Source organism: Artibeus jamaicensis, unplaced genomic scaffold (genome assembly GCF_021234435.1).
Source record: "Artibeus jamaicensis isolate MK-2021 breed Jamaican fruit bat unplaced genomic scaffold, CSHL_Jam_final scaffold_286, whole genome shotgun sequence".
Classification (NCBI taxonomy): Eukaryota; Metazoa; Chordata; class Mammalia; order Chiroptera; family Phyllostomidae; genus Artibeus; species Artibeus jamaicensis.
In genome coordinates, this window is record NW_026522034.1 from 3,043,615 (window position 1) to 3,067,766 (window position 24,152).

Consider the following 24,152-nt stretch of genomic DNA (forward strand, 5'->3'; position numbering starts at 1 on the left):
AGGAAAGTGAGGGTCAGAAAGGCTGAGCCCTGAGCCAAGCCCCACTGCTAGCCTGTGGCAGGGCTGGGTTTTAATGAGGGGCTGTCTTGCTTTGGAACCCCCTTGTCCTTAACTGTTGCATGACATAGGCGCCTAAGAAGCACCAGTCAGTAGTCAGCCCAGACCCATCCCCACCCGCACTTACCAACACCCCCGATCTCTGAGACCACAGACGGGCTGTGAAAGAAGGACAGAGTTTCCCAAAAGGCCACTTCACTTTATTTCCCAGTACCTACGTCTCACAGCATGGTCAGTGGGAAATCTCAGGGTCTTGCCAACTTGCAGGCTTTCCGGATTCTGCACGGCAGCTGGAGCTCCAAAGGCGGTTTCCAGGCATGATGTAGAATCAAAGTCGGTCAGTATTCCTCAGGCCTCTTCCAGAGGCACAGGACAATACGGCAGTTTGCTCCTCTGGCTTGCTGGGCCCATCCCAGGGAAAGGTGAGGAGGAGCTCCAGATAGCTGATGTCTCTTGGTTGAAAGAAGTTGAGTCCTGGGCTTTTGGTCCAATTTAGTCTGGGGCAAGTCAGGCCCTGGGAGACTAAGGAGCAGGCCCAGGCCAGGTCTCTATTCCGCAAAGGAGAATCCCCACCATATTTTGCCAATGCCCACCTTCACTGACTCGGCCTGATAACACACTGGGGTACACAGGAGCACACAACAGAGGTCCTCAGTTCAACTCTGCTGGAAGTCGGCTTGCTGGGAAAGGACGTCCTTCACTTTGTCCACAATAGTGCCCACCTCAGCCATGGCCCCCAGACCTAGGGAGCAAAGTTCTGCTGTGGCCCTGGAGATGTAGGCAGGGGACAATGCCCCACTCCCACCCCACGCAGTGCTCCCCTGAGGTCTCCACCCACAGCCCAGTGCCTGAGAAGGCCAGGGCCTGCATTAGTCAGACCTGCCACACCGTCTGGAACCCGTCTGGGTCAGGCCCCAGGAAGTTTCCACAGCTGTCAGGAGATGTGCATGGACCGTGTATCTAGGATATCATATGCCTTCCATAAACTATCTCATTTAATTCTAACAACTCTGAAGGGAAGGAATTATGATTTCCACCTTCCAGATGAGAAAGCCAGCCTCAGAGGAGCCTGGTTTCTCCTGAGGTCACAACAGGCTGGGATCTGAACCCAGTGCTGACCCTGGGCCATGAGAACAAGAAGTAAACCTGGCCAGATGCCCACCTTGGTCGCCACACACCAGCTTCTTGGCCACACAGGGTATCTCGATATAGCCGAAGGCCTGGAGCTGACCCACCTGCTGCGAGGTGATTGGGTGCTCCCACATGGCGGTGTTCATCGCTGGGCAGAAGAGCAGGGGCTTTCTGCGGTCCCAGGCCCGGATGACACAGGTCTGTGAAGAGGGGAGGGAGGATGACACAGTGCCTGCTGCTCTGCCTGCCAGCCCTTCCCATTCCTACGCACCATCCTCTGGGCCATGACCAGCCTCAGTGTTCGGATAACTGGGGGCTACTGTCTCCAGGGAGCTTACTCAGGTCCCCCAGGGGGCGGGGTTACGTCTCTTCTCCCCTCTCCACCTCCCCACAGGCTCCGGCACAGGGCCCAGAAGGTGCTTTACCAGCCACCTCCAAGCAGACCTCCCCTCCTCCAAGCACCAGGCCTCACAGCCAGCCACACCTCACAGAGAGAAGCAACCCCGGCAGCAGAAGGCCAGCTCTGCAGTCACCCACAAAGCCAAGGGCCAGACGCTCAGCAGGTAGGACCCACGCACCCAAGCACTGACTCTACTTCAAGGCCAATTAAAGCTGACAACAAAAACATCTTACATGTGACAAAGATCCTCTCATGTATATGCTCCATGAACCCCCCACTGCAACCCTGTAAGAAGATGCTGTCCATCTCACAGATGGGGGAGCTGTACTCCCCAGGGGTAAGCAGTTGCTCAAGGTCACACATCCAGACAATGATCCGCAACACGCGATTTGCACAACCTTCACTGCACCTCACAGCCTCACCACCTCCTGACCTCCAGGCCTCCCATGTAGTCACAGATCAGGGCCGCTGTGAAAGGAAGTCCTTAGCACTGTGGGCTTTGAAATCCCATAGACCTGGTTTCAAATCCTGGCTGAGCTAGCTACTATTACTAGCCGTGAGAATTTGGACAAATTAGTTAAAGCCAAGAGTCTGTTTCCTTTTACAAAAGCCCCCCTCACTAGGTATTTGTGAGGACTTGGTGTGAAAATACTTAAAGCTCTTCACACTGAGCCTGGCAAGAAGTACAGGCTCCAAACAGTAGCTCCTGTGAATGTTATGGCACAGGCTCCCTGGGTCCAAGGCTGCCTGCAGACTAAGCAAGCTCTGGGGCCCCCGGAGTACGCGCCTCTGTGCTGACTGCTCCAGGCACCTTCTCCTGCACTGCTGGCCCGTCAGGGAGACAAGCCAACACACCCCCTTCCTAAAGTGGAACCTGTCTGGGAAGAGAGAGGGGGGTGCAGAGAACAATGAAATGAAAAGGCCAAGACCAATGCCACCCTTCTCAGTGCCCCTGCCCTCTCCCGGGGACAGAAAGGAAGCAGGACGGCACACAGCCTCAGGATCTGGCTTTCGCTTTGTGCCAGACACCAGCTTTTGTTTCCCACCAAGACCTCTCAGTTCAGCAACCAGACTATGAGTAGACAGTTTCAGTCATACTTCCTCTTGGCCCTGTGCCACCTGTTGCTTCCGCAGAAGTCATGAGCATACCTAGAAGGGCCCTCTGACTGCATGTGGGGTGGGGTGTGGGCTGGGTTGAGGTTTCTATGTGTCCTCAAAACAAAGCACACTGACCAGAGCAGATACCCAAACCTCCCATGTCCTGTACCTCTCGAGCTCTGCTTTCCTTGTCTCAAAGCTCAGGGCTTCCTGGACAAACCACAGCTCATCTGAACCTTCTGACAAGGGGCACGAAGACGACATTAGTTCCCACGGTGACTTCTGTTTGGCCAGTGCTGTATTCAGCACCTCAGGCTCTGCCCCTGGGAATCTGCTTTGGTGCAGAGATGGCCTGACTCCTGACCAGAGAACCAGCTCCTAGCTAGACGGGTGACCCAGGGAAGTCACCTTCTCTTTTTGGATATGCTTGGCTGTTTAGCACAAAGAACGGGCCAAGGACTGAGGAGGCGCGAAGACAGGTCAGATGTCATGGGCCCAGAGGCCGGTGTGCAGATTCACAACCAGCACACTGCTCTCGCAGCGCCCTAAGTTCTGGTCACTGGAAAGGAAGGCAGGAAGTAGCAGGGCAAGCTTCTTTCCAGGGATATAAAGAGAAAACATCTATTGAGAAAGGACAGAGCCACAGAGCACGGTGACACTTGAAACACTGTAAGATCTGCAATTTCTTAAAATATCTGCCTTTAAGTGAAACCCTTTGAGGAAAATGGGCTGGGAACTGGTCCTGAAATCGTATTCTACTGCTCAGTCAACTCAGGGGAGGGAACACCAAAGACTCCAAGGTGCAGTGGCAGCTCTGAAGAAAAAAGGGAAGCGAACTGTCAGGAGGGAGGACGGAGCCTTTGGAGAGCGGCCCAGATCAGGGCTTCGCTCCTGGAGGCTGGTGTGCTTTGCCACATTGACCAGCTGCTGACCAGCAGTGGGAAGCCTGGAGATTTGGTGACACAGTGCTGGCCACACACAACTGTGACACAACTGAATGAGAGTGGCAGGTTGCAGCTGCTCTGTCAGCCCTGGCACCAGCCCATCTGAGAAGCCTTCTTGATCACACTGCCCCGAGGCTCGCCCATCTCTGCACTCCCCACCCCGCCACTGGTCACGCCATCTTGTGTGCTGCTCCTTCTTCCAAGGATGCTCAAATCACTAGATTCTTCCACGAGTGCCTTAAGGGCCATCAACAAGCATAGGAGGAGACTACCCTATCTAACCCCCCCAAATATTGACTCAGCTTAGTTATTCACTTCTTTACCATATTAAACTCTGAAAAACTCCCGGATGTTTGCTAAAATAAGATGACTAATTACCTCATACATACATTAAGAATTTATTGAACACTTACTATATGCCTAGCACTGTGCAAGGTAGTGACTCTATTGTCAAAAGACTGGCTGGGGTCATTTAAGACTGGGCCACACACGAGAACATACTCTCTTGGATGCACAGGTGACCAAAACCCTCCCCTTCCAGACTGTGAGCTCCCTCTGTCTACATGTTCCCCAGCGCAGGGTCCAGTTCATGGCAGGTAAAAGCTCAATGAACGAGAAAAGGGAAATAAAGCAGAAGGAGGGAGGAGGGAGATCGAGCCTAACTCTTCCCAGGATGATCAAGTACACAAAGGCTCTTAAAGGACAGTAGCTGCCTGGAGGTCTGTCTCCACTCAGCACAGCTGAACTCGTGTTCCTCTCCTCCACTGCGCTCACACTCCTGCCCTGTCTTTCTTCTTGCGTCCCCTCCGAGTTTCCCATGATACACAGGAAACCCACACCTCCACCTGTGGCTAAAGCTACAGTAAAGAAAAAGTGTGTGAGAGACCCATGAGGAAGCAAATTGGGTCCCCATGTGGCTATGCAGAGCCCACTGAGAAGGCAAGCAACAGGGGGCAGCCCACGAACGAAGGACGAAGGGCAGGTGAGAGGCGGACAGCCCCGGAAAGTACATGCGAGTTGAGTCCATTTAGGAGGACCACATCTTCCGCCCACTTGCCAGAGCATGGGTGAGATGGGTGGGGGGCAGGGGACAGCGTTCTGAGCAAACTGGACCACCATAAAGGGATGTCAAGGCAAGAACCTTGTGCAAAGGCGGTCTGTAGCTCAGCAAATCGGGAGCAAGGCCCAGGGAGGGAGGAAGCACAGGGAGTCACTCACGAGCAAATTGTCACAGATGCCACTGGCCACCTTCCCCAGAGTGTTGGCATCAAGAGGAGCCACCAGCAAAAGATCCGCCCACCTCCGCAGGTCAATGTGGAGAACTGGGTCAGATCGGTGCTTCCACATCTGGCAGAGAAAGAAATGGGGTCACTGGGCTGGCCAAGCTCTGTGTGGAGGGAGGGAGATGGGGACAACACAGGTAAAGGACATGACGTCCGGAACCCGAGGAAGACCACCTGAGCAGCCCCTGCCCAAGTCCACGGCCACTCCCTCTCACAGCTAAGGTGGTAACAGCACTAGCAGTAGAGCCAACAGCCTGAGAGAAACCAGGCTTGAGGAAACAAATGCCTCTTGTCTTTCCAAGATATTCCCTTTATGGTTTCATTTTCAAGAGAACGGACATCTGGTAGGGAACTCCTCCCCTGTCTGAGGCGGATGCTTGGGTCGTCCAAGCCAGTGGACAGAAAGAAATGTCTGGGGCGGTAAGAAATGGGGGAGGGGAGGAGTTGCGGAAGACAGATGAATCAAACATGTTCTAGGCTGAGCCCTGGTTGCTGTGGCTCAGTGGATTGAGCTCAGGCCTGCAAACCAAAGGGTTGCTGGTTATTCTCAGTCAGGACACATGCCTGGGTTGCAGGCCAGGTCCCCAGTTGGGAGCTGATAAGAGGCAGCCACACATTGATGTATCTCTTCCCCTCTTTCTCCTTCCCTTCCCCCTCTCTCTAAACATAAATAAATATTTTTTTTTAAAGAGAGATAAAAAGCTTAAAAATTAAGAAAAAAAGTGTTCTAGTCTGAGAAGGTTTAAAAAAGCCTGGCTGGGCACCCCTACGAAGCCCGTACTCAGTATCTGGTGAATCGGCCGGTGCCCACCCTTCTGTAGGAGAGAAGCAGCAGAGCCAGTGGCTTGGGAAATGAGGCACTCTGGACAGCCCTGACACTGGACAGCCCTGACGCTGGCAGCCAGGTGGGCAAGGGTGAGGGGAACAAAGCTCTTCTGTGGTTTCATCAGCCCAGATAAGTACAAGGACACTCAACCTCAGGCACAGAGCCAAAGCCGAGCTCCGCCTGCGGTGGGAGGAGACTACAGGCCTCCCACAGGCCAGAGCTAGCCAGATGTTTTCCTCATCATCCCTGCCCCAAGGGCCCTGACTGCTGACTTGAGCCTGGCCTGTCCGCTCTGGCCAGCAGGACCATGGGCTACAGAAGGACAGTCCTGTTCTGACGGAATGCAGCCCTGGGGCCCCTGGCACTGACCTCCCATTCATCTGCGTCGCTGTAGAGGGTAACAGGAATGTCCTGGGGGCTGTAGAAATGTTTGGCTCTTTCAGTTGTGACCACTGCCACTTCCAGCTGTCACCAAGAAAAAGCGGGGGTGTGAGGGTGGAAGGGAGAAACTGTTACCAGAGCCACTCCTGGAGGCCACGTGGGGCTCGGCCAGGCAAGCGCACTCTTCATAGCTTGGCTACAGAAAGGCCTTCTCATTCCCTGGTGGTTTGCATAGCTATTTCCGCTGTCACCCAAAGGTCAGGTCCCACCAGGTGTGGCTGTCTCACTTCCCTATCTACGGGGTTACAGAGGAATAAATAATGAGTCACCAATTGCCCCATGTTTATTATGCTGCAGGCCCGCCACTCAGGTGGAGTGATGCAAGAGACAGAGCCAGGCAGGAAGGGGACGCAGGACAAGAGGACCCCAGAGGCCACGGCAGGCAGAAGGGGCCATCCCAAGGAGGCTCACAGGTCCTGAGCTCTGGACCACATAAGCCCTGCCCTCTGCAGGCCAAGGCGCTGGGAGCTGGGTCCAGCATGTGGAGACTGCATCCATACGTCAGAGAGGGCAGGCAGAGTCCTGTCTCATGCTCCTAGGGACAAGGACCCATAGGGTCGGGCTGCAGACAGGCTCCGGGAAAACCAAACCCATGTGCCCTACACTGTTCTGTGCCCAAGGGGCCAGAACAAAGTTTACCTTCACACTACTCATTTACTAGATAAGTTAACAATGCAAACAAGGGGGATGGTTAAGGTGCTTAACAGAATGATGACTGTGAAAAACAGCACATGGTAGTGGGAATGGCACTAGACCAGTTAGCTGGCCCGGTAAAGGGCCCAGAAGAGGTGGCTGAAAGGGGAAGGAAATGGGAACTCACCCCTTTGGGGGACATTTATCCAGGAGGGAGAAATGTCATGGGTGACATGGACAGAATCACTGACTAACCAGAGCGGGGGTCATGGGTGGCAGTGTCTGTCGGTTATAAACTTTTCTGAGCAAATATATACAAATAGAAAGATATTCTTGAAAAACTCGAAGCTCTGACACCGCTGGACCCACATTGCTACTGATAATGACTTAGTTACTTGAGTGATGGTGCCTTTTGGGATGGGCTGTGCCTGTGCCCGTTCAACCTCGTCCCCAGCCCTCCCTGCCGTCTCCCCAAGGCCCCCTCTCCTCCTTTCTTCCCTGCCCCTTATAGGATGGTATTCTACACAGCATGTAAGAGCAAGGCAGGAATTAGAAGTCTCAGAAAGGCAGCTTACAAAAGAACTTCAGAAGGTCAGCTGTTTTCAGCTCTACTGGAAAGCGCTTGGACTTGTCCATTCTCCCTCTCACTTCCCCCTAATAATCCGCCATCCTTGGAACTTGCCCCAAACCTCTGAGATCTTTTTTAAAGGTCATTTAAATCAAACTCCCACTGGGCACTGGAGTCCCCTCTAGGACAGCCCTGAACAAGCCTCGTCTAGTTCTGAACAAGATGGCAAACGGACGGGGCTCACGTCCCTCCACTGCACAGCCACGGGACCAACACAGGCGGGGACAGCAGAGGCAGGCAGGGTGGTGCTGAGACTCTGAAGACACAGACAGTGACGGGGGAGGGTGTGGGGCACAGTAAGTCGGAGGTAACTGTAAGAAGAATAGTATTTAACTTTAAAATGAGCAGAGAAAATTCAATCCATACAATACAGGACAGGAAAGGCAAAAAAGAAGCAAAGAACACATGGCAAGTATAAAGCATTAAATAAGACGGCAGAAGTCCTAACAGAATAGTAATTAGAGTACACAGATAATGGGTTACATCAAAATTAACTCCCTGATCAAAATTCAGGAGTTAGATAACTCCCTGATCAAAATTTGGATTCTTGCCCTGGCTGGTATAGCTCAGTGGATTGAGCATGAGCCTGTAAAACAAAGGGTCGCCAGTTTGATTCCCAGTCAGGGCACATGCCTGGGTTGCAGGCCAGGTCCCCAGTAGGGGACACATGAGAGGCAACCACACATTGATGTTTCTCTCCCACTCTTTCTCCTTCCCTTCCCCTCTCTCTAAAAATAAATAAATAAAATAAAATGTTTCTTAAAAATTCATACTCTTATGTTGGAGGGTTTTAAATCCATAAATCACATCAACATGTGTCTAAACAGACACATTTAAAACAACGGGATATGTTTAGGTTAAGTGAAAGAATAAACTTTCAGTTAAATAAGGTGGATTAAACTCCACTCCCTCCCAAAAGCTCAGTGAAATAAGAGTAAAGGGATTTTGTAAATAGCATGAACCACCTAAAACAAAGAGAAGAGGACAAAACCCAAAACTGAACAAAATGCAATTAACATATGTAAACACATTTTTGGAAGATGGAAGTGGAAAGGGGTATTAGCAGATCCAATCAGATCAGATCAGACAAGATCGGGTGCTACTTTGTTTTTCATAAACATGCAGGGAATAAAAAAGAACTCTTGGAAATTAAAACTGTAAACAGTGAAATAAAAAACTCAATATAAGTCACCCTGGCAAATATGGCTCAATTGGTTGGGCGCCACCCTATAAGCCAAAAGGTTGCCGGTTTGATCCCTGGTCAGGACATACACCCGGTTGCAGGTTTGGTCCCCAGTTAGTGTGTATTCAAGAGGCAGCTGATCAATGTTTCTCTCCTTCTTTCTCCATTCCTTCCCTTCTCTCTACAATCAATAAAAGAAAAAGAAAAATCTATATAATTTTAGAAGAAATAACCCAGAAAGTAGAGCAGAAAGATAAAGAGAGAGATACTAGCAGGGAAGATGAAGAAAATCAGATCAACTCCAGGGTCCCATGAGTTCCAGAAGGAGAGAACAGGAAAATAGAAGGGAGAAAACTACAAAAGAAATGAAATGAAATTTCCCAGAACCGAAGAACTCAGAGGTGGGAGACTCTTCTGCCTGCATGAGCCTGAGGGCTCCCAGCGTAAGGCTCAGGGAACCTGGGGCGTCACGGCCCTGGAGCCCCCTGAGCGTCTGACAGTGCCTGCACCCACACCGACTGCTCCTGCTGATGTACGTGTAGTTTGCAATCAGCAAAAATTCAGAAGAGTTCTTCTCACCCATGTTCCTACCAAGCCACAAGCCCTAGACTGTGCCTGCACCATTAACCTTTCTGGTCCCAAATGCAGTTTCTCACTTTTACCTGGTAAAGTCCACCTTTTCAGAGCTGGCCCACTGTTTGCTCAAGCGATGGAGCATTCCTGAGACCTCAATCCTGTTCCGCCTGGCCTGTTCTCAGCCAGCACCACCACCATCGGTACAGCCCTGAGACACAAATTCAAGTAATGAACAGAACGAGATCCAGAGCAGAGCCCTTCCACAAGGTCCACTGGTCGGGGGTGGGCGTGGGGAAGAATCCTTCCCAAGCAGAATCTTTCAGTGGCTACACACATGCAGACAACATCACCAGTGGTCAGGGGAGGTCCTAAGATTACATCAAAACCTCACCTAAATCCAAAAATATTTTGTGTAATACTAAAAAAACCCCCACAAACTAAAACTGATATACCTTGTTCCCAGTGAGCACGGTCAAGCCGAGGGACAACCATTTCCTAAGTGCTAACAGCTTCGTCTGACAGTAATCCGTGGAGCCCACCTCCTTCATCTTTTCGATGAACAGACATTAGTCATCTACAGCCCCCAGCCCCTCTGCTGCCTCCCACACATCCTGCCGGTCACTAACTATAACCTCAGCACCCCAAGAAAGAACTCGCCAAGGCCACGAGATGAATTACTCAACTTGAGGTTCATGTTCCTCCCACCACCATTTGACCTACTTTTTCAAGCTCGAAAGAAAAGACGCAAACAGAACTCAGGTCGCTCTGGCTTCTTTCCGCTCGTCCTTCCATCGTGCCACTGACCTCCGACCGCAGGCGCTGCCTGTCACTCTTGGTCGTCCTGAGATTGACCACAAGCTGCAGCTCACTCTGGACGCTCTGCTGCCTTCATCTTTAATTACATGTCCTTCTTTCCACCTATTTTCCAATTTCCTTCAACAGGGGGTTTCTCATGCACTCATATTAGCTTCTAGTCACTGCCTTATTTCCTCAAGGGTACCACTGTTTTATTTCTAAGAGCTTCCCAGCCGTCTTGAATAATTCGCCACTTAAGAACATCCCAGTTCATCCCTTCTATTCTGAAACCTAGAAAGCTGCTTCCTAAAGACCTAGTTCCCCCCTCACCCTCGCTCCCAAACTGCCTGCCGGGTTTCAAGGTGAAGACTGTGCATGAGGCCAGGCTTCAGAAGCTTTCCTTTGGTGATGGCTGTTTAGGGGCTTCTTCCTCTCTCACTGCTCTACCCTTCCTGTCCCTCTATGGTCCCCTCAGGGTCTCAGGGCCTTCATTCTGCTCCTCCCTGGCCCCTGGAAGGTTCCAACCAGGGGTCCAGGTAGGGCTCCCACCCTGGGCATTAGCCCCTGCCTGAGATCTTCCCCCTAAGCCCCTCCCCCAGTCTCTCAAGTGATCGCTCTCAGGCTACCTTCCCAGGGCACACAGTTGTTAGGGAGTTCCCTGGGGTCACTGTCCTCACCTAAAGAGTAATGTGAAAGGTATGTGATGGCCACATCCTTCCTAGTGTCCCCACCCTGACCCCACTGAAGCAGCTACCTCTCCTTGGAAGTGACCCGGACTTTGGTGCTGTCCTGCAGGCCCAGGCCAGTTTTTCTGGTTTTAGAGGGATGTCACTTGATCTGATTCACCAACTCCATGGCTTTTGTTCTTTCATTTTCATTCACTCTGCCAAAAAGTCCTGGGAGCCAAAGGCTGAGCCCCGAGTTTGTCACATTTAAAAGAAAAAGCAAGTTGTGCTACCTTCTGAGATACTAAACTACTCAAACTATTCACTCATTCATCCTGACCTTTCTCCCGGCCTACCCAAGGAATCCTGGCAGGACAGAAAACTCCTGAGGGCAAGAACTTTCCTTGACTTTCTCTTACACACTCCTGGGCCCCGGTAGAAGCAGGGCTGGGCATTTAAAACAATCTCCCACATACTCCACAGATCCCAAAAGGCGGTTCTGTGCACAGTCCCCCTGGCAAGACCACTGCAACGATCGGAATATCTCTCTGTGTGATGTGGCCAGGGCTTGGCCAGACCCTGTTAGAAGAGCTGCCTACATTTTGCCTAGCATTTATAGTGATGTCTTCCTCAAACCAGTTGGCAAGTCTGGTTTCCTCTTCTTTGCTGAAGAGACATCAGCAATCCCACCTGGAGTTCCTGGAGTCAGGGAGGGGCATGAAAACAGAATCGGGAGTGAGAACTCCTCTTCTACTCTCGGCCTCCGTCCGGCCCGCGCTGTTTCTGGGACAGATTATGAAACCTGTGGCGAAGTACTTCCCTAGCCACCGGATGAGACAAACCCCACAACTTGAACTTCTACCTCTAACCCCATCTCTGGGCTGCTACCCACTATAACCATGAGATAGTAGCACCCCCTCCCCAAGTTATGACAACCAGAAATGTCCTTGGACATTGTCCAATATCCCCTGGAAAGCAAAATCACCTGCTCTACAGAATTACGTAACAAAACTCTCTCGGGAAGCTACACAACAAAACAAACAAACAAGCAAAATATAACCAAAGACACTGAAATAGAGAACAGGTGGACAGTGACCAGAAGGGAGAGGGGAGGGAATTTCAGGGGAAAAGGGGGAAGGATTCACAGGAACAAGTATAAAGGACACATGGACAACAACTAAGGGAGGTGGAAAGGGGAGGGAGGTGGGGGGGAATGGGGGGGATGGGATGGGAGTAAAAGACAGAAAACTGTACTTGAACAACAATTAAATAAATTTTTTAGAAAGATTAAAAACAAAAACAAAACTCCCTGAAGAGATGAAAATGTGTTACATCTGAGCCGCCCCCTACGGCAGCCATGCTCCACATGTGGCTACTGAGCCACACCTGAGGTGTGAGTAGTGCGATCACAGAACTGAATTTTGGTTTCACTTCATTTTAATAATTTAAATTTAAATTTGAATATGGCTAATGGCTACCGCATTAAATAGCACTGCTCTGGCACATACAAGTGAAGAAAGCCCCCATGGAAGCGCCAGCTGAGTAGCTGGAAGACAGCAACTATTTCTTGTAAAGTGTATGATGAAGGCGGCACGGACTGATGAGGGTCCTGGAGGAAGCCCCAGCTACGACCTCACCTGCCACACACAGCAGTGGCTCCTGACACCGGGCTGACCAACCGTGACACTGGCAGTGCCCAGGGCCTGGGGCCCAGCCAAGAGGCTGACACGAAGCTGAGCGTGGGCTGCTGGGGGGAGGTACACTCTAGGAAAAAGGAGCCTTGGTGCCTAGGACAGTGGCGCGTGGCGAGGGAAGCTGTGGAGGAGGCAGCAATCATTAACAGAAGCCCTGAAGGGTTTCCGATGGACTGACTGGGTGTCCCAATGGTTCAGAATGATGTCTCAACGGGAGAACATTGACTAAGCACACAGGGGCCAGAGCTGCTAAGAGATAGGCTCTGCCCTTAGTAAGGGCTCAGTTTAACAGATGGGTGGATATATATATCCCTGACCACAAAGCAAGACAGGCCAGGCAAGAATCCACGAGTTTCTGGAGAGTCTCGTCCTCACAGCTGTGGTTAGCTCGAGCAGAGAAGGGAATGCCCAGCCTCGAGACATGAGCTCCTCACTGAGAGGAGGCAAGAAACCTTGCCTTGAGCCCCAGTTCTGCCAACTCACTAGCTGGGGAATCTCGAGCAAATCCCCCTTCCTCTCTAGCCCCAGTTTGCCCCTCTGAGCCATGAGCCATTCGGACCACATGGCCGCCAGTGGCCCATCCAGCCCACTGTGTCATTCCAACCCTCCTGTGACCCTTGCTGTTTCTCATCAGGCTCTCCCTCCAAACGCGCCTCCTGGGGGAGCTGGGGTTCTGGCTGCATCAGCCTTCCCAGCCACTCAGGCAGGACCAAGCTGCCAATCCCGCTGTGCCCTTCCCCGGCAAGAGAAAACTCCTAACAATGAAACCAGAGAGACAGACTGCACAGGCTCTCTGTGGGGACTTTGTTCTGGGGCATCAAGGAAGGCCTCTGACGTCAGGACCCCTTGGCCCGGTGCTGGCTGCCCCTGACCAGCTGGCTGAAGAGTTCATTTCCTAGAGGTACAGGCCAAGGAGGAAGGGGCCAGCCTAGCCAACGCAGCCTTGTGTAACTTGCAGCACAACAGACGAACGGACCAGTTTCCACAGCACGAGCATGGAGGAGGCAGGTGGCCCCTGCCTGGAAAGAAAGGAAAACCTCAAACCGGGCCTTGTTCCTCCTACTTGCCTTTCTTCGGTGAACATTTAAAAAAACCCACAACACAAAGTTACAAATAATGTTCCGGAACGCTCCCACCAAAAGCCCCAACTGACTTTAAAAACAAAGTAGACATACATAGAGGGAAGAAAATGAAAACTGAACAGAATGATACACAATGAAAAACGCAAGGCTCCCTTCCTGCCCCCATCTCTCTACCAGGGTAACCACCTCCAGGGGGAAATCTTCAGGCAGTGACTCAGACGTGAACATAGGAAGGCATCGTGCTACATGCATGGGGTGGCAAACTTTTTCTATAAAGAGCCAGGTACTATTTTAGACTTTGTCACAACTACTCAACTCTGTGGCAGTGAGACCGTAGTCACTGGCAACACATAAATGAGTGAACGTGACTGTTTCAATAAAACATTACGGACCCTGAAATCTGAATTTCATATACTTTTGTGTGTCTTCTTTTGATTTTTCTGGTTAACCCTTTAAAAATGTAAAAACTACACTTAGCTCACAGGCCATCAACAAGGGGCCACAAGAGCACATCTGGCCGGCGGGCCCGAGTGTGCTAAATGCCGCACCTCGCTCACTCACGCACATCTTAAGGGCTGTCCCACATGGGCAGAGATCCAGCCACTCGTTCTTCTGAACCATCGCCACAGGACCCACTGAGAGGCCAGACCATCGCTGCACAACCCCTCGCTATTGTTGGACACTTTGTTTCCTGTCTTGTTTTGGTTTGAAATTATAAACAATGCTATAATCAATATCCTTCTACATCTAAATGTTTATAAATATACTACACAGGGTTCGGTCCTATAGGTGAATCAAGGGCTGTCAACATTTGTAATTTCTTTAGTAGATAATGCCAAATAGTCCTCCAGAAAAGCAGAAATCACTTCATACTACATAGCAGTAAAGCACTGTTTCCCTCATCCTGGTGGCTCCGAATGTCATGATGGGCATTCTGGAAATGTATCCTGCTCTAAACCCAGAGATTGCCAGCTCCCTCCATGGGGGGTTTTCTCTACCTTTAGAAATCCCCTTCTGGCCCTGGCTGGTGTAGCTCAGTGGATTGAGTGCGGGCCTGCAAACTAAGGGATCGTGGTTCAATTGCCAGTCAGGGCACATGCCTGGGTTGCAGGCCAGTCCCCAGCGGGGGACTCACAAGAGGCAACCATACATTGATATTTCTTTCCTTCTCTCCTTCCCTTCCTCTCTAAAGATAAGTAAATAAAATCTTAAAAGAAAGAAAAGAAAAAAGAAATCCCCTTCTGGCCCTCAGCCCTGCTGACGACAACCTTGGCAAAGCTAGAGATGTCTGTCTTCTCCTCCCAAGTGAGAAAAGTGCCAACCGAAGGGCTCAGACCCGGTTACGCGACAACTATGGAACCGCAAAACTCCCTGAAGCTCCTTCCCTCCAGGACCTTCTCTCGGGCTGCCTTTGGGTCCTAGCTCTTTGTGCCCTCACATCTAGAATCTTCTACCACTAGTGTCAGAGAGGTCTTAGAAATAAGTCACTTTGAGTACCTTCTTTCCATTCACTAAATGGATAAGAAAGCTGAGGCCATAAATAAGAACTGACTTGCCCAAGGTCCCAGGGTGAGAAACCCTCTGTGCTCAGCTGCCTCTCTCGAGGCAGGGCTGGCCCCTGCTGTCCAACTTCCCCCATCTTGCATAAAGGCTCCAAGGCTTTTTTACGAGTTGTACTCCTCCCAACTGCTGGTGTGTGAGTCTTGAGGCCAAATCTACCTCTCTCTGTCACCCCCTCACAAATCTCCATGGTCTGGCTCTAGCTCAGTAGCTCTGCTGGGATGCCTGGATGCAGGTGAATTAGGACTAATTACGAACCAGGTGTGCATAATCACGCAACTCTCTGCAGCCCACACCAGTTTCTTGTTTGCTGGTCCAAACCCAGGTCTACCAAAGGGAGCCTTGGCATGTGAACCCACGACTTAGCCAAAGAGCTGAGAAGGACTGCTTCAAGGGACAAGGACTGCTCCTGGTGGGGTGATGCAGAAATGGGGAGATCAGTGCCACCAGGAAGTGTGGAAAAGTCCTGGGGGGAAGGTCACTAACTCCAGGCCAACAAGGGGCAGGCCAGGGGTCCCCCTTACTTATTAACACCTCTCAAGGGCCCCAGCAAGCAAACCCAGGCTTTTTGAGGAGCTGTCGACCTACATGAATGTGGGTCCCCCACGTGAGCAGGTGGACTGTGGCTCCCGTGACCCTTCCCACGGGAGCTGTCTCGCCAACCCCAACACCCACCCCACACGGCTGGCCCAAGGGTCGTGACAAGGGGAAAGAGGGTGAAAGACAGGAAACAAACACCGTTAAGTGCTTCCATGTGCCAAAAGTTGTGCCTAGTTTTTGACACAGCATGGCAGGCTGTTTCATCTGTGTCCCCTCCCTCAGCCCTGAGAAGAGCCCAAGGGAACAGGTGGGCGTAGTCATCCTATTTTAAACCAGAACAAGCAGGCTCTCAGAGGCTAAGTCAGGACACTCCTTCTCCCAGGTCAGTGCCTTTCTGGCTACTGGATTTTCCACTTCAACTCCAGCCAGAGAAGAACCGAGTCCTGTTCCAGGCTTTTTAGTCTGCCCCTCAGGAGACCAGGCTAAAAATCCTGGAGTGGCCACCCTTTCCTCACACCCTCATAAACGTGGCCGCGTGGGATGGCAGGAAGCCTGGAGCTGCCATTTCCCAGCTCTGAAGCTGCCCATCTGTTTCCTGGGATAGGACTCCCCTCCCCCACCCACCCACAGTCCGGAAGTTCACTTGCTCTGGGGCTATGGGAAAAGGGAACTGCGTGACTCTCTCCCTCCCCAGAGGGCAGTGGCAGAGGCTGTCACTGCTGCAACCCCTGCAGGGCCTCCGACCACCACCACTCTGGCTGGCCAGCTCCTACCAACAGTTCTGGGCACATGACGGGTGGCAGGTCCCAACAGCACCAGAGCCCAGCCTCAGAGCAGCCATGAGACTTTCCTCTTTTTTCTTTGGCCTAACTGGCATCCCTGCTGCTCGCTTTACTGCTTGTCCCAGCCTGGCGTGGGGGGGCGGGGGTTGGGGGTGGGGGGGTGGCAGTGAGGTGAGGGACTGACTTTCAGGGTAGAAGTTTGTGGAAAGTAAAAATAGTGAAAGATTTTCCAGCCCCCCCCATCCCAACATGGTCATCTGCAGGTGAGCACTGCCCCCTGCTGGACACACCGGTACATCCACTTGCGCTACCCTCTATCAAGTGCTGTGCAGGTAACATGGAAAAAGTACCACCTGAGCCCCAGAGGCTTAACACCACCCCACGAAACTAGTGTCCAACAAAATGAGCAGTGTTAAAATGTAGCTGATGGTTCCACATCTTGATCGAAATTCTCTCCTTGACCAAACTCTAGTGAGGCTCCTGTGAGCCACTTTTTCGACTAGGCCCATCTTTGAGCCTTGTAAAGCAAGACTCCTGTTAAGCGGGTTTATCCAGAAGCCCTCACCCTGGTATCTGACTGGCCTGGATATCTCCTCAAGCTTCCCATTCCTCGATATCCCCCTGACATGTCTGACCACCCCGCCTGCCTTCACCAAGAATCCTGTCGGGGGAGAACCCCCTCACTGCTGATGTCTCTGCCTGGCAACCTCCGTCCACGGACCTCCTCGCTGCTCCTTGGCTATAAATCCCCACTCTCCCTTGTTGTGTTCAAATTAAGCCCAGTTCTATACTAAGGTCTCTCTTCCCTGACCACAATAGCTTTCCTGAATAAACTGTTTTTACCACTTTAATACATGAAACGAGTTTTAAAAGGGAAGGAACCTGGTCCGCAGCCCAGGCATGGACCCTCACTGGGAACGGAACTGGCAGCCCTTTGGTCTATGGGACCACACCCAATTCACTAGGCTACACCAGTCCAGTTGAGGCTTTCCTTATTTATTTATAACGAATCCCCAAACATGTCAGCATGGTAGGTGTTAAAATCTCTATTTCACAAAAGAGGAAATTTGCCCAAGGTCACGCAGCTAACAAAGGGCACAACAAGGAATTAAACACAATTGTATCTAAACAACTATCCTAATCGATTCACAACCAGGGTAGGTGGGCCGCCTCCAGGCTGGAGGTTCGGGGCTGTGAGACCCTCAGTTCCCCAGCCCAACAACCCAGGCACCCCACAACTACCACCAAACTTCCTGAGTAGTACACCTGTGTGTGTCCTCACCCAACATTCAACAGCTTAGTGAATGTGTACTGTCTTTAAGCCTGCGATGGTTTAAGAGTAGTGGACAGAAGGGATTTCTGAAAAACTTCTAATCTGCGGCTTAAATATTTATGACACTAATGTTTCACGTGGCTGCACGGTATGTGTCCTTGGGTGTTCTTTGCGTCCGTTTTCTAGTTCTGTGCCAAAGGGAGGAGAGCGGCTGCTGGGGTCCCTCAGCACGAGCGTCACACCCTTGCCATGGGAAGACAGGCACTAAAAAGAACCAACTGGAAACTGGAAGGGTGGACTTGAGTCTTCGACATGCCTGGACTGGCTTTAATTTTATTTATTTATTTCTTTTTGCTATGGGACACACATTTTCATCTATGGAAGGCAATGCTTGGGGTGCAGATTTGGAGACATTCAAAATAAAGGTGTGAACAGTTGGATCGGCTACAAGGCCTGGAGCAAAGAGCTTTGAGCAAAGGCAGACCTGTTACCCTGAAGATTTCCAGGCGCTTATGACAGCATTCATACAGGTGACAGACCACGTTGACAGGCAGCTGGACGGATGCTCATGGGATAAAAGATGAATAACTTTAACTTTTAATAAATTTTATAAGCCAAAATAAATAAATAAATGCATACTCTCTTTGGAAAAAAAAAATAAAGAAGTATAACCATGTGGGCTGAGATACGCCAAGGAAGGCTTCTACATAAATTTTGTGTACAGAATGTGGAAAGGCACAGAGGGTAGTACAGCCTGGCAAGGGCTGGCCAAAGCACAGGCTATAGGGATGGAGCACGGGACAGAGGGAGACCAACAGACCAGCGAAGGGTACCAGATGAGGAAGTGGGTTATTACCTGCTGACTTTCACACTGTTTAAAGCCTTGAGCTCTTCCACAGAAGACTCTGCTCCAGGACCCCAATATATAAAACTGATCAAAGTTGAGATGTCTGGCCAAGGGCAGGGGGGCTATAGCCCTCACCCTGCAAACACTGCAGTGGCCCCTGAGCATCTCTAAGAAGAGCAAAGTTTAAGTCAGAGTTGCGAGCGATGCATTTGGGCTGATAGGACAGCCATGGTGCCCAAGGAGGGAGAAGAGCCGCAGTGTACAAGACGGAGAGAAAGGAGCCCCAGGTGGCCCACGGTAGCAAGGGGGCATTAAGAACTTGCTGCATATCTCTGCCTAGCCCTCCTGCCATGCCAGGACCTCAGGGAATCTCAGGGTCAACATATGGAAACCCACCCCTCCATTTTTACCAGAGCGTTACTTGCCCAGTCTTCCCTTAAGCTCTGACCACACTATCTAATCCAGCTCCTGGTTATACTGGCACACTGGTCTGTCTCCCGTGCTCCCTTCATGCCGATGCGCACAGAAGGCTTCCACGATTAAGAAAAAGAAAACCCTGTGACCTACACAAAAATGGGCCGGCCACAGGAACAGCAACTCTCTAGCACCAGAGGCTGCTGTACTTGTCTACTCAAGATACTCACGCCAGGAATGTCCAAAAGCCTTGACACCAGGAGAGGCAACTTCAGGGCTGCGACGCTCCCTGTGACACCCACAAGAACATGGAATCGTCTCTCTGCCAAGGGTGAAGCCCTTGGTTCCAGGTGGGGTCTGGTGGCTTCAAGTCCTGGAAGCCTGCCAGAACTGGGCTCCATAATGCTCTGTCAGGATTTAGAATCTAAAAACAAAACAAGGGGTGCCCACTTCGTTCACACATTCAACCAAAACGATAGCCCTGGGGCCAGCTGCTGGGATTCCTGACTGATCAGCAGTCCCAGCCTCTGGGAGCACAGTTTGATAAAAAGGCCAGACACCCTCAACAGGCATAAGTCCGTTACAATGTAATGTGGTCAGTCCTGTGAGGAAGGTCTATACTGGGGGCTGTGGCTGCCCAGGAGTGAATGTCTGAGGAAGACAGACACCAAAAATTTGACGTTCAGGTTGAGCCCTAAAGGACAAGTAAGTTTTCCAGAGAGAAGAGGAAATAACTTTGCAAGAAGGATGGATCTTACAAAGGTGAAGAGGCCTAAAGGAGGGTGGCAGGTTTGGTGAACAGGGAGTAGCCTAGTGGTGAGGCTGAAGTGTGAGGGAGGCGGGTGGGGAGGTAAGGCTGCAGTGTTAGGTCAGGGTTCACGTCGAGGGCGGTGAGGGCAAGGGTGAGCTTCCATTTTAGAAAGCTGGTGCTGGCACTGGTGACGGTGCGAAGGGGCCTGCTGGTGGTGGGCCTGGAGGAGCCGGGTAGGGCGCTGCTGCAGTGGGCCAGGCGGACTGCCTGGAGGGAGCGGCAGGATGCCTGCGATGTGGAGCCCTCGGCAACGAGGGGGCGGGGGCGGGGTGCTTCAGGGAGCGAAGAGATTTGCCTCTCTGTCCCTGTCCCTACAGATCAGACTGGGGACCACTCTACAAATCCAAGCTCAGAAAGAGACAAGCATAAAGGGATGTAAGCCACCCCATGATACCAGTTGCTTGGTTTATTTCTTTGGCCCTCTGACGTGCTAGAAGTGAGTGCCCAAGATAACATGACAGATGGACACACCAAAACCTACATTCTCTAGGCTGGGCCAGCAAGACATACTGTATCAGCAACAATGATTAAGGCCCAATCACATCTAGCACCGGGCAAGGGAACTGTGGGAGACAGACACTGCCTTCAGGGGATCTGCAGATAAGCTGGGAAGACAGGAGCCACATCTGAAATTTAAGATGGGTCCTTCTCTGGGATGCATGATTTTGGTAATCGTTGATTCGATTTGTTCATCAGTCTCCTTGCCTCTTCCTCTCTACTCCCTCCCTGCCCACCACCACCAGCAGCAGCAAGGTCCCTGAATGTGTGGCCAAGTATAAATGCCAACCACCATGTGCCTGGTGGGTACTCTCTCAGGCAGGGTGGGGTTGAGGACAGACATCTGGCCTGTGAATCAGGAGCCCTGGGCCCTCACCACAATTGTGCTCCAAACCTGGTGTGTATCCGTGGCCCAGGGTTGGTCCCTCTCTGGACCTGTCTCTTCATCTGAAAGCACAGAGGTAGGACTAGGTGAACTTTGAAGCTTCTCCCAGAAGAAACCTTCTGAGTCAATGCAGGAAAGACAATGGTAATGGCTTTCTCTACTAGAGGGTCACAGAAGATGCACTCAAAATGGGCAGAATCAGCTGGAGAGGGGGCACCAAGGTAGACTCTGAGGAGGAAGTGCCTGTGAGTTGCCCAATGGCTACCTCTGTGTCTGTGTACCCATAGGGGCCTCCTCTTCACCTACCAGCCCCTTGGCTCCCTAAGGCCTCTTGCCCAATATTTGTTTTCAAGAATCAAGTGCATACCCTCATGAGCTGAGGATCATGTGTGGGTCCATTATCCCACTCCCACCTGGAAGGGCCTCCCACAGGCCCAGGCCCTTCTGAGCAAGGGTTAAACACAGTCCAGTTCCCTTCAGCAAGACTCCCCCCAAAGTACCATTTGCCAATGATCTCAATCTCTGCTCTGTACCAGGGCTTCAGTCAAGGCCCTGCTTGCCCAGAGCAGAACTGTGTCTGTTCCAGGGCCTGAGGAGTCCTGTTGGCAAATGCTAAAATCAAGAGGGCCTATCATCCAGCTTCTTCCCAGAACTAATCAGCAGGCTGATTAGCCCCCATTGTAGATGAGGGAGGCACATTCCTGCCTGTCCAGTGAAAACTACTTGCCAGATCTCAAACCTTGACCCAGTCCCATCCCAGCCAACTCGTGCTAGGACAGAGAGATTCCAGTAAAACCAGAAGGTGAATTTCATCTCTGCAGCTCCTGAACCTCCACATCAAGCTAATATCATTTCTAAGGAACAGGTTACTGAAAGCAATCAGTTAAACTTGGGGCAGGAATCCATGTTGGTGACTTCAACTATGACCCACAGTAGGCCGGACAGCCCAACATTTACTACTTAGCCCACTGAGCAATCTTTGCTAAGGACCCCAAACTACCCACCTTTCTAGAAAAGTTGAGGGGGAGGGTATTTGTACTTGAGGAATCGAAAGTAGGTAATTTAACCAACATTTGAAAGCAAAGTCCAATCAATACATTCTGACAGTATCATGGAAAGTGACAGCTGGTAGTTCTTTATGTTCACAAAAGATAAAATCCCAAACTAGTAAGCCTTTTACTCCATCCAGTTCCTGTTAGAACCACCTATTTGCACAGCCAAGGTAGCTGTAGACAGCACCTCATCTCCTAGGGCTCTGCTGTACTCATAGGGAACTCCTGTGCTGCAAAAAGAGTTGGCAGGCAGAGGTTATAGGCTGAAGGGATATAGGCTGAAGAGGGTGGCAGGATGAAGGCTGTGATGACTGAACCTCAGGCTCCCAGGGCACAAAACATGCAGGTAAGCCACAGCCAGAAAAATGGCAGCTTCTCTGTCCTTTAGAAAAGCAGGGCCAGAGCAAAGAGCCTCAGTTTGCGGCAGGCTCATGGTGTAAATCCCCTCTGATGAGTTTAATTATGGCAGAGTTAAGTAAAGGTTTCGGCGATGCCTACCAGTCACAATAAAGGCAGGTGTGGAGCCAGAGGAAAACCAGGGCTAATAAAGGGCCAGACGGTATGAGCCCAGCCCAACACAGGAATGATGAAGAGCTGGGACCTAAGACAAAAGCAGAATGAAACTCAGGGGTGGGGGGTGGGTGAGTAGGCAGATATCAGAATACATTAAGAGCTTGAATCCTTTAGCCTAATGTCCAAGCCCCTCACTATTGGCTCCCGGCTTCTGCTCTGGCCTCATCTCCCACCAGTCAACACACTCTGCTCTATCCTAATAGTAATAAACCACTTGCCGCTCCCCAAGGTGTCAACCTGCCTCCAAACCCAAAGTCATTAAAAGGAGTCCTATGGCCACAGGAGTACTTTAAACCCTTTCTCCTAAGGAAAGGCAAGGAACTCTTCAGGAAGCACTCAAGACCCTGGCATTCTAAGACTGCTCTTCTCTCAAACTAGAGGCCTGCATACTTGACTCTGTAGCACCTGTGATCCCGTTAGGCAACCCAGGTCGCAAGTTGGGGAGGGAAGGGGAGAGAGAGGGAGAATGAGAAAGAGGGTGATAAATTATATTCACACACGTGGGCTTCCAGCAAGGGCCTGAGAGCTGCCACCTCTCACTCACAGGGCGAAATGTGAAAAACCCTTGCTTCCAAGACACCACCACTTCCCCCATGAGCGTCTCTCCTGCCCATTATCTGGCAGGGGCCTCCAAGCCTTCAAAAGATAGCATGAAGTTTTTCTCTGACAAAATTTGGCCTCGCTCTAATTTTTAAGTGACAGTATTTTTAGGCAATCTATGGGATAACTGCAACATCCCAGAGCTCTCCTTTTTCTATTTCACCAATATTCAAAAGATAGTAGTTTTTACTTTGGACAGTCTGTATTCTTTTTTGAAAGCAAGATCACGTTCGGGGGGGCTTTTGTTTGTTTTGTGTTTGTTTGTTTGTTGTTAGTTTTTTGTTCTTTGGGGTTTTTTTTGGCAATGGGTAAGTGTGAGGAACTGCCAGGGCCACCTTTTAAACTAGATTAAAACAGCAGTGGACAATCTCCGAGCAGCACAAAGCAGATACAGGAGCGTAAGATATTACGAACTGCCCACTCCAGGCTCCAGCTGTGGGGGGAAGAGGTCCCTAACGCTCCCACCCCTTGGACACAGAAAGGAAAGTGATGTCCTTACACGCTCCATAGCCCCTACATACACAGAGTCGCCGACCCCCAGTGCATGCAGAGCTTCACAGATACGAAAGTGAGGTCCCTCTCTCAACACACACACACACACACACACACACACACACACACAGCCGCAGACTCACAGTGGCAAGGGAAGCTTTTCCGGTCTCCCTCCCGCTCCTTCACGAGGACCCAGCCTCCAACCCCTCAAGCTCCGAGTCCCCTTGGACTCCTCACCCTCGCCAAGGGATCTCCGGGTACCCCCGAAATAACCTCTGCTGCCTTTCGCGCCGATGGCTCGGCACGCAATCTCACGAGAGCAGCTGGCAGCCCACGTGATCGCGCGACCTTCTGGGAGTTGTAGTCCATATCTCCGCCTTGTGGTAGTTGTAGTCAACTCAAGGGAATTTCGCCTCAAACCCTAGCCGCTGTTCTTGTTTTTTTCTGGTGCTCTCATCTGGATTTCGCCTAATTGTCCGGCCTCCCACCCCACACCCCCATTCCACACATAAACACTACTCATCCTTGGAGTGTTTAATACTGAATACTTTTAAGTACAGAGGTTACAAAGATGAATGAGAGCATCCCTGCTCTTGAGACAAGGAAGGGCACAGAAAATTACAGAATAAGGTCCTTTATGAAGCATAGGGGAATAAACAGCTAGAGGCAGGTAATCCCTCTCAGGGGAGTCACTAAGGGTGAATCCTGAATGATGAGCAGGAGTTTAGAAAGCCAAAACAGCAGTCCAGCCCTGACCAGTGTGGCTCAGTTGGTTGGGCATCATCCTGCAAGTGGCCAGTTTGATGCCTCGTCAGGGTTCATGTCTATAGGTTGTGGGTTCCTCCCATCCGTGCAAACGAGAGGCAACCAATGGTTGTTTCTCACATCT

At 51.1% G+C, this 24,152-nt stretch overlaps 1 protein-coding gene and 1 non-coding gene across 16 annotated transcripts; one reads left to right on the forward strand and one right to left on the reverse strand.

Annotated features, from left to right (window-relative positions):
* Nucleotides 1-235: 235 nt before the first annotated feature.
* Nucleotides 236-23,579, reverse strand: PPCDC (phosphopantothenoylcysteine decarboxylase). 15 transcript variants are annotated; one of them, XM_037141687.2, is made up of 8 exons: nt 23,501-23,563; nt 22,097-22,199; nt 20,556-20,608; nt 19,083-19,276; nt 6,109-6,204; nt 4,849-4,977; nt 1,220-1,388; nt 236-799 (listed from the first exon to the last, which is right to left on the reverse strand). In XM_037141687.2, exons 4-8 carry the CDS (start codon nt 19,251-19,253, stop codon nt 714-716), a joined length of 651 nt encoding a protein of 216 aa, XP_036997582.2. In that variant the 5' UTR covers nt 19,254-19,276; nt 20,556-20,608; nt 22,097-22,199; nt 23,501-23,563; the 3' UTR covers nt 236-713. The 15 variants fall into 15 exon arrangements, with proteins under 15 accessions (XP_036997582.2, XP_036997583.2, XP_053512837.1 ...); XM_037141688.2 differs by lacking the exon at nt 23,501-23,563 and adding an exon at nt 23,407-23,479; XM_053656862.1 differs by lacking the exon at nt 23,501-23,563 and adding an exon at nt 23,407-23,479 and having other exon boundaries at nt 20,538-20,608.
* Nucleotides 17,639-17,701, forward strand: LOC119046573 (small nucleolar RNA SNORD75). The gene has a single exon (XR_005082011.2). It is a non-coding gene; the product is annotated as a small nucleolar RNA SNORD75 (small nucleolar RNA).
* Nucleotides 23,580-24,152: the final 573 nt, after the last annotated feature.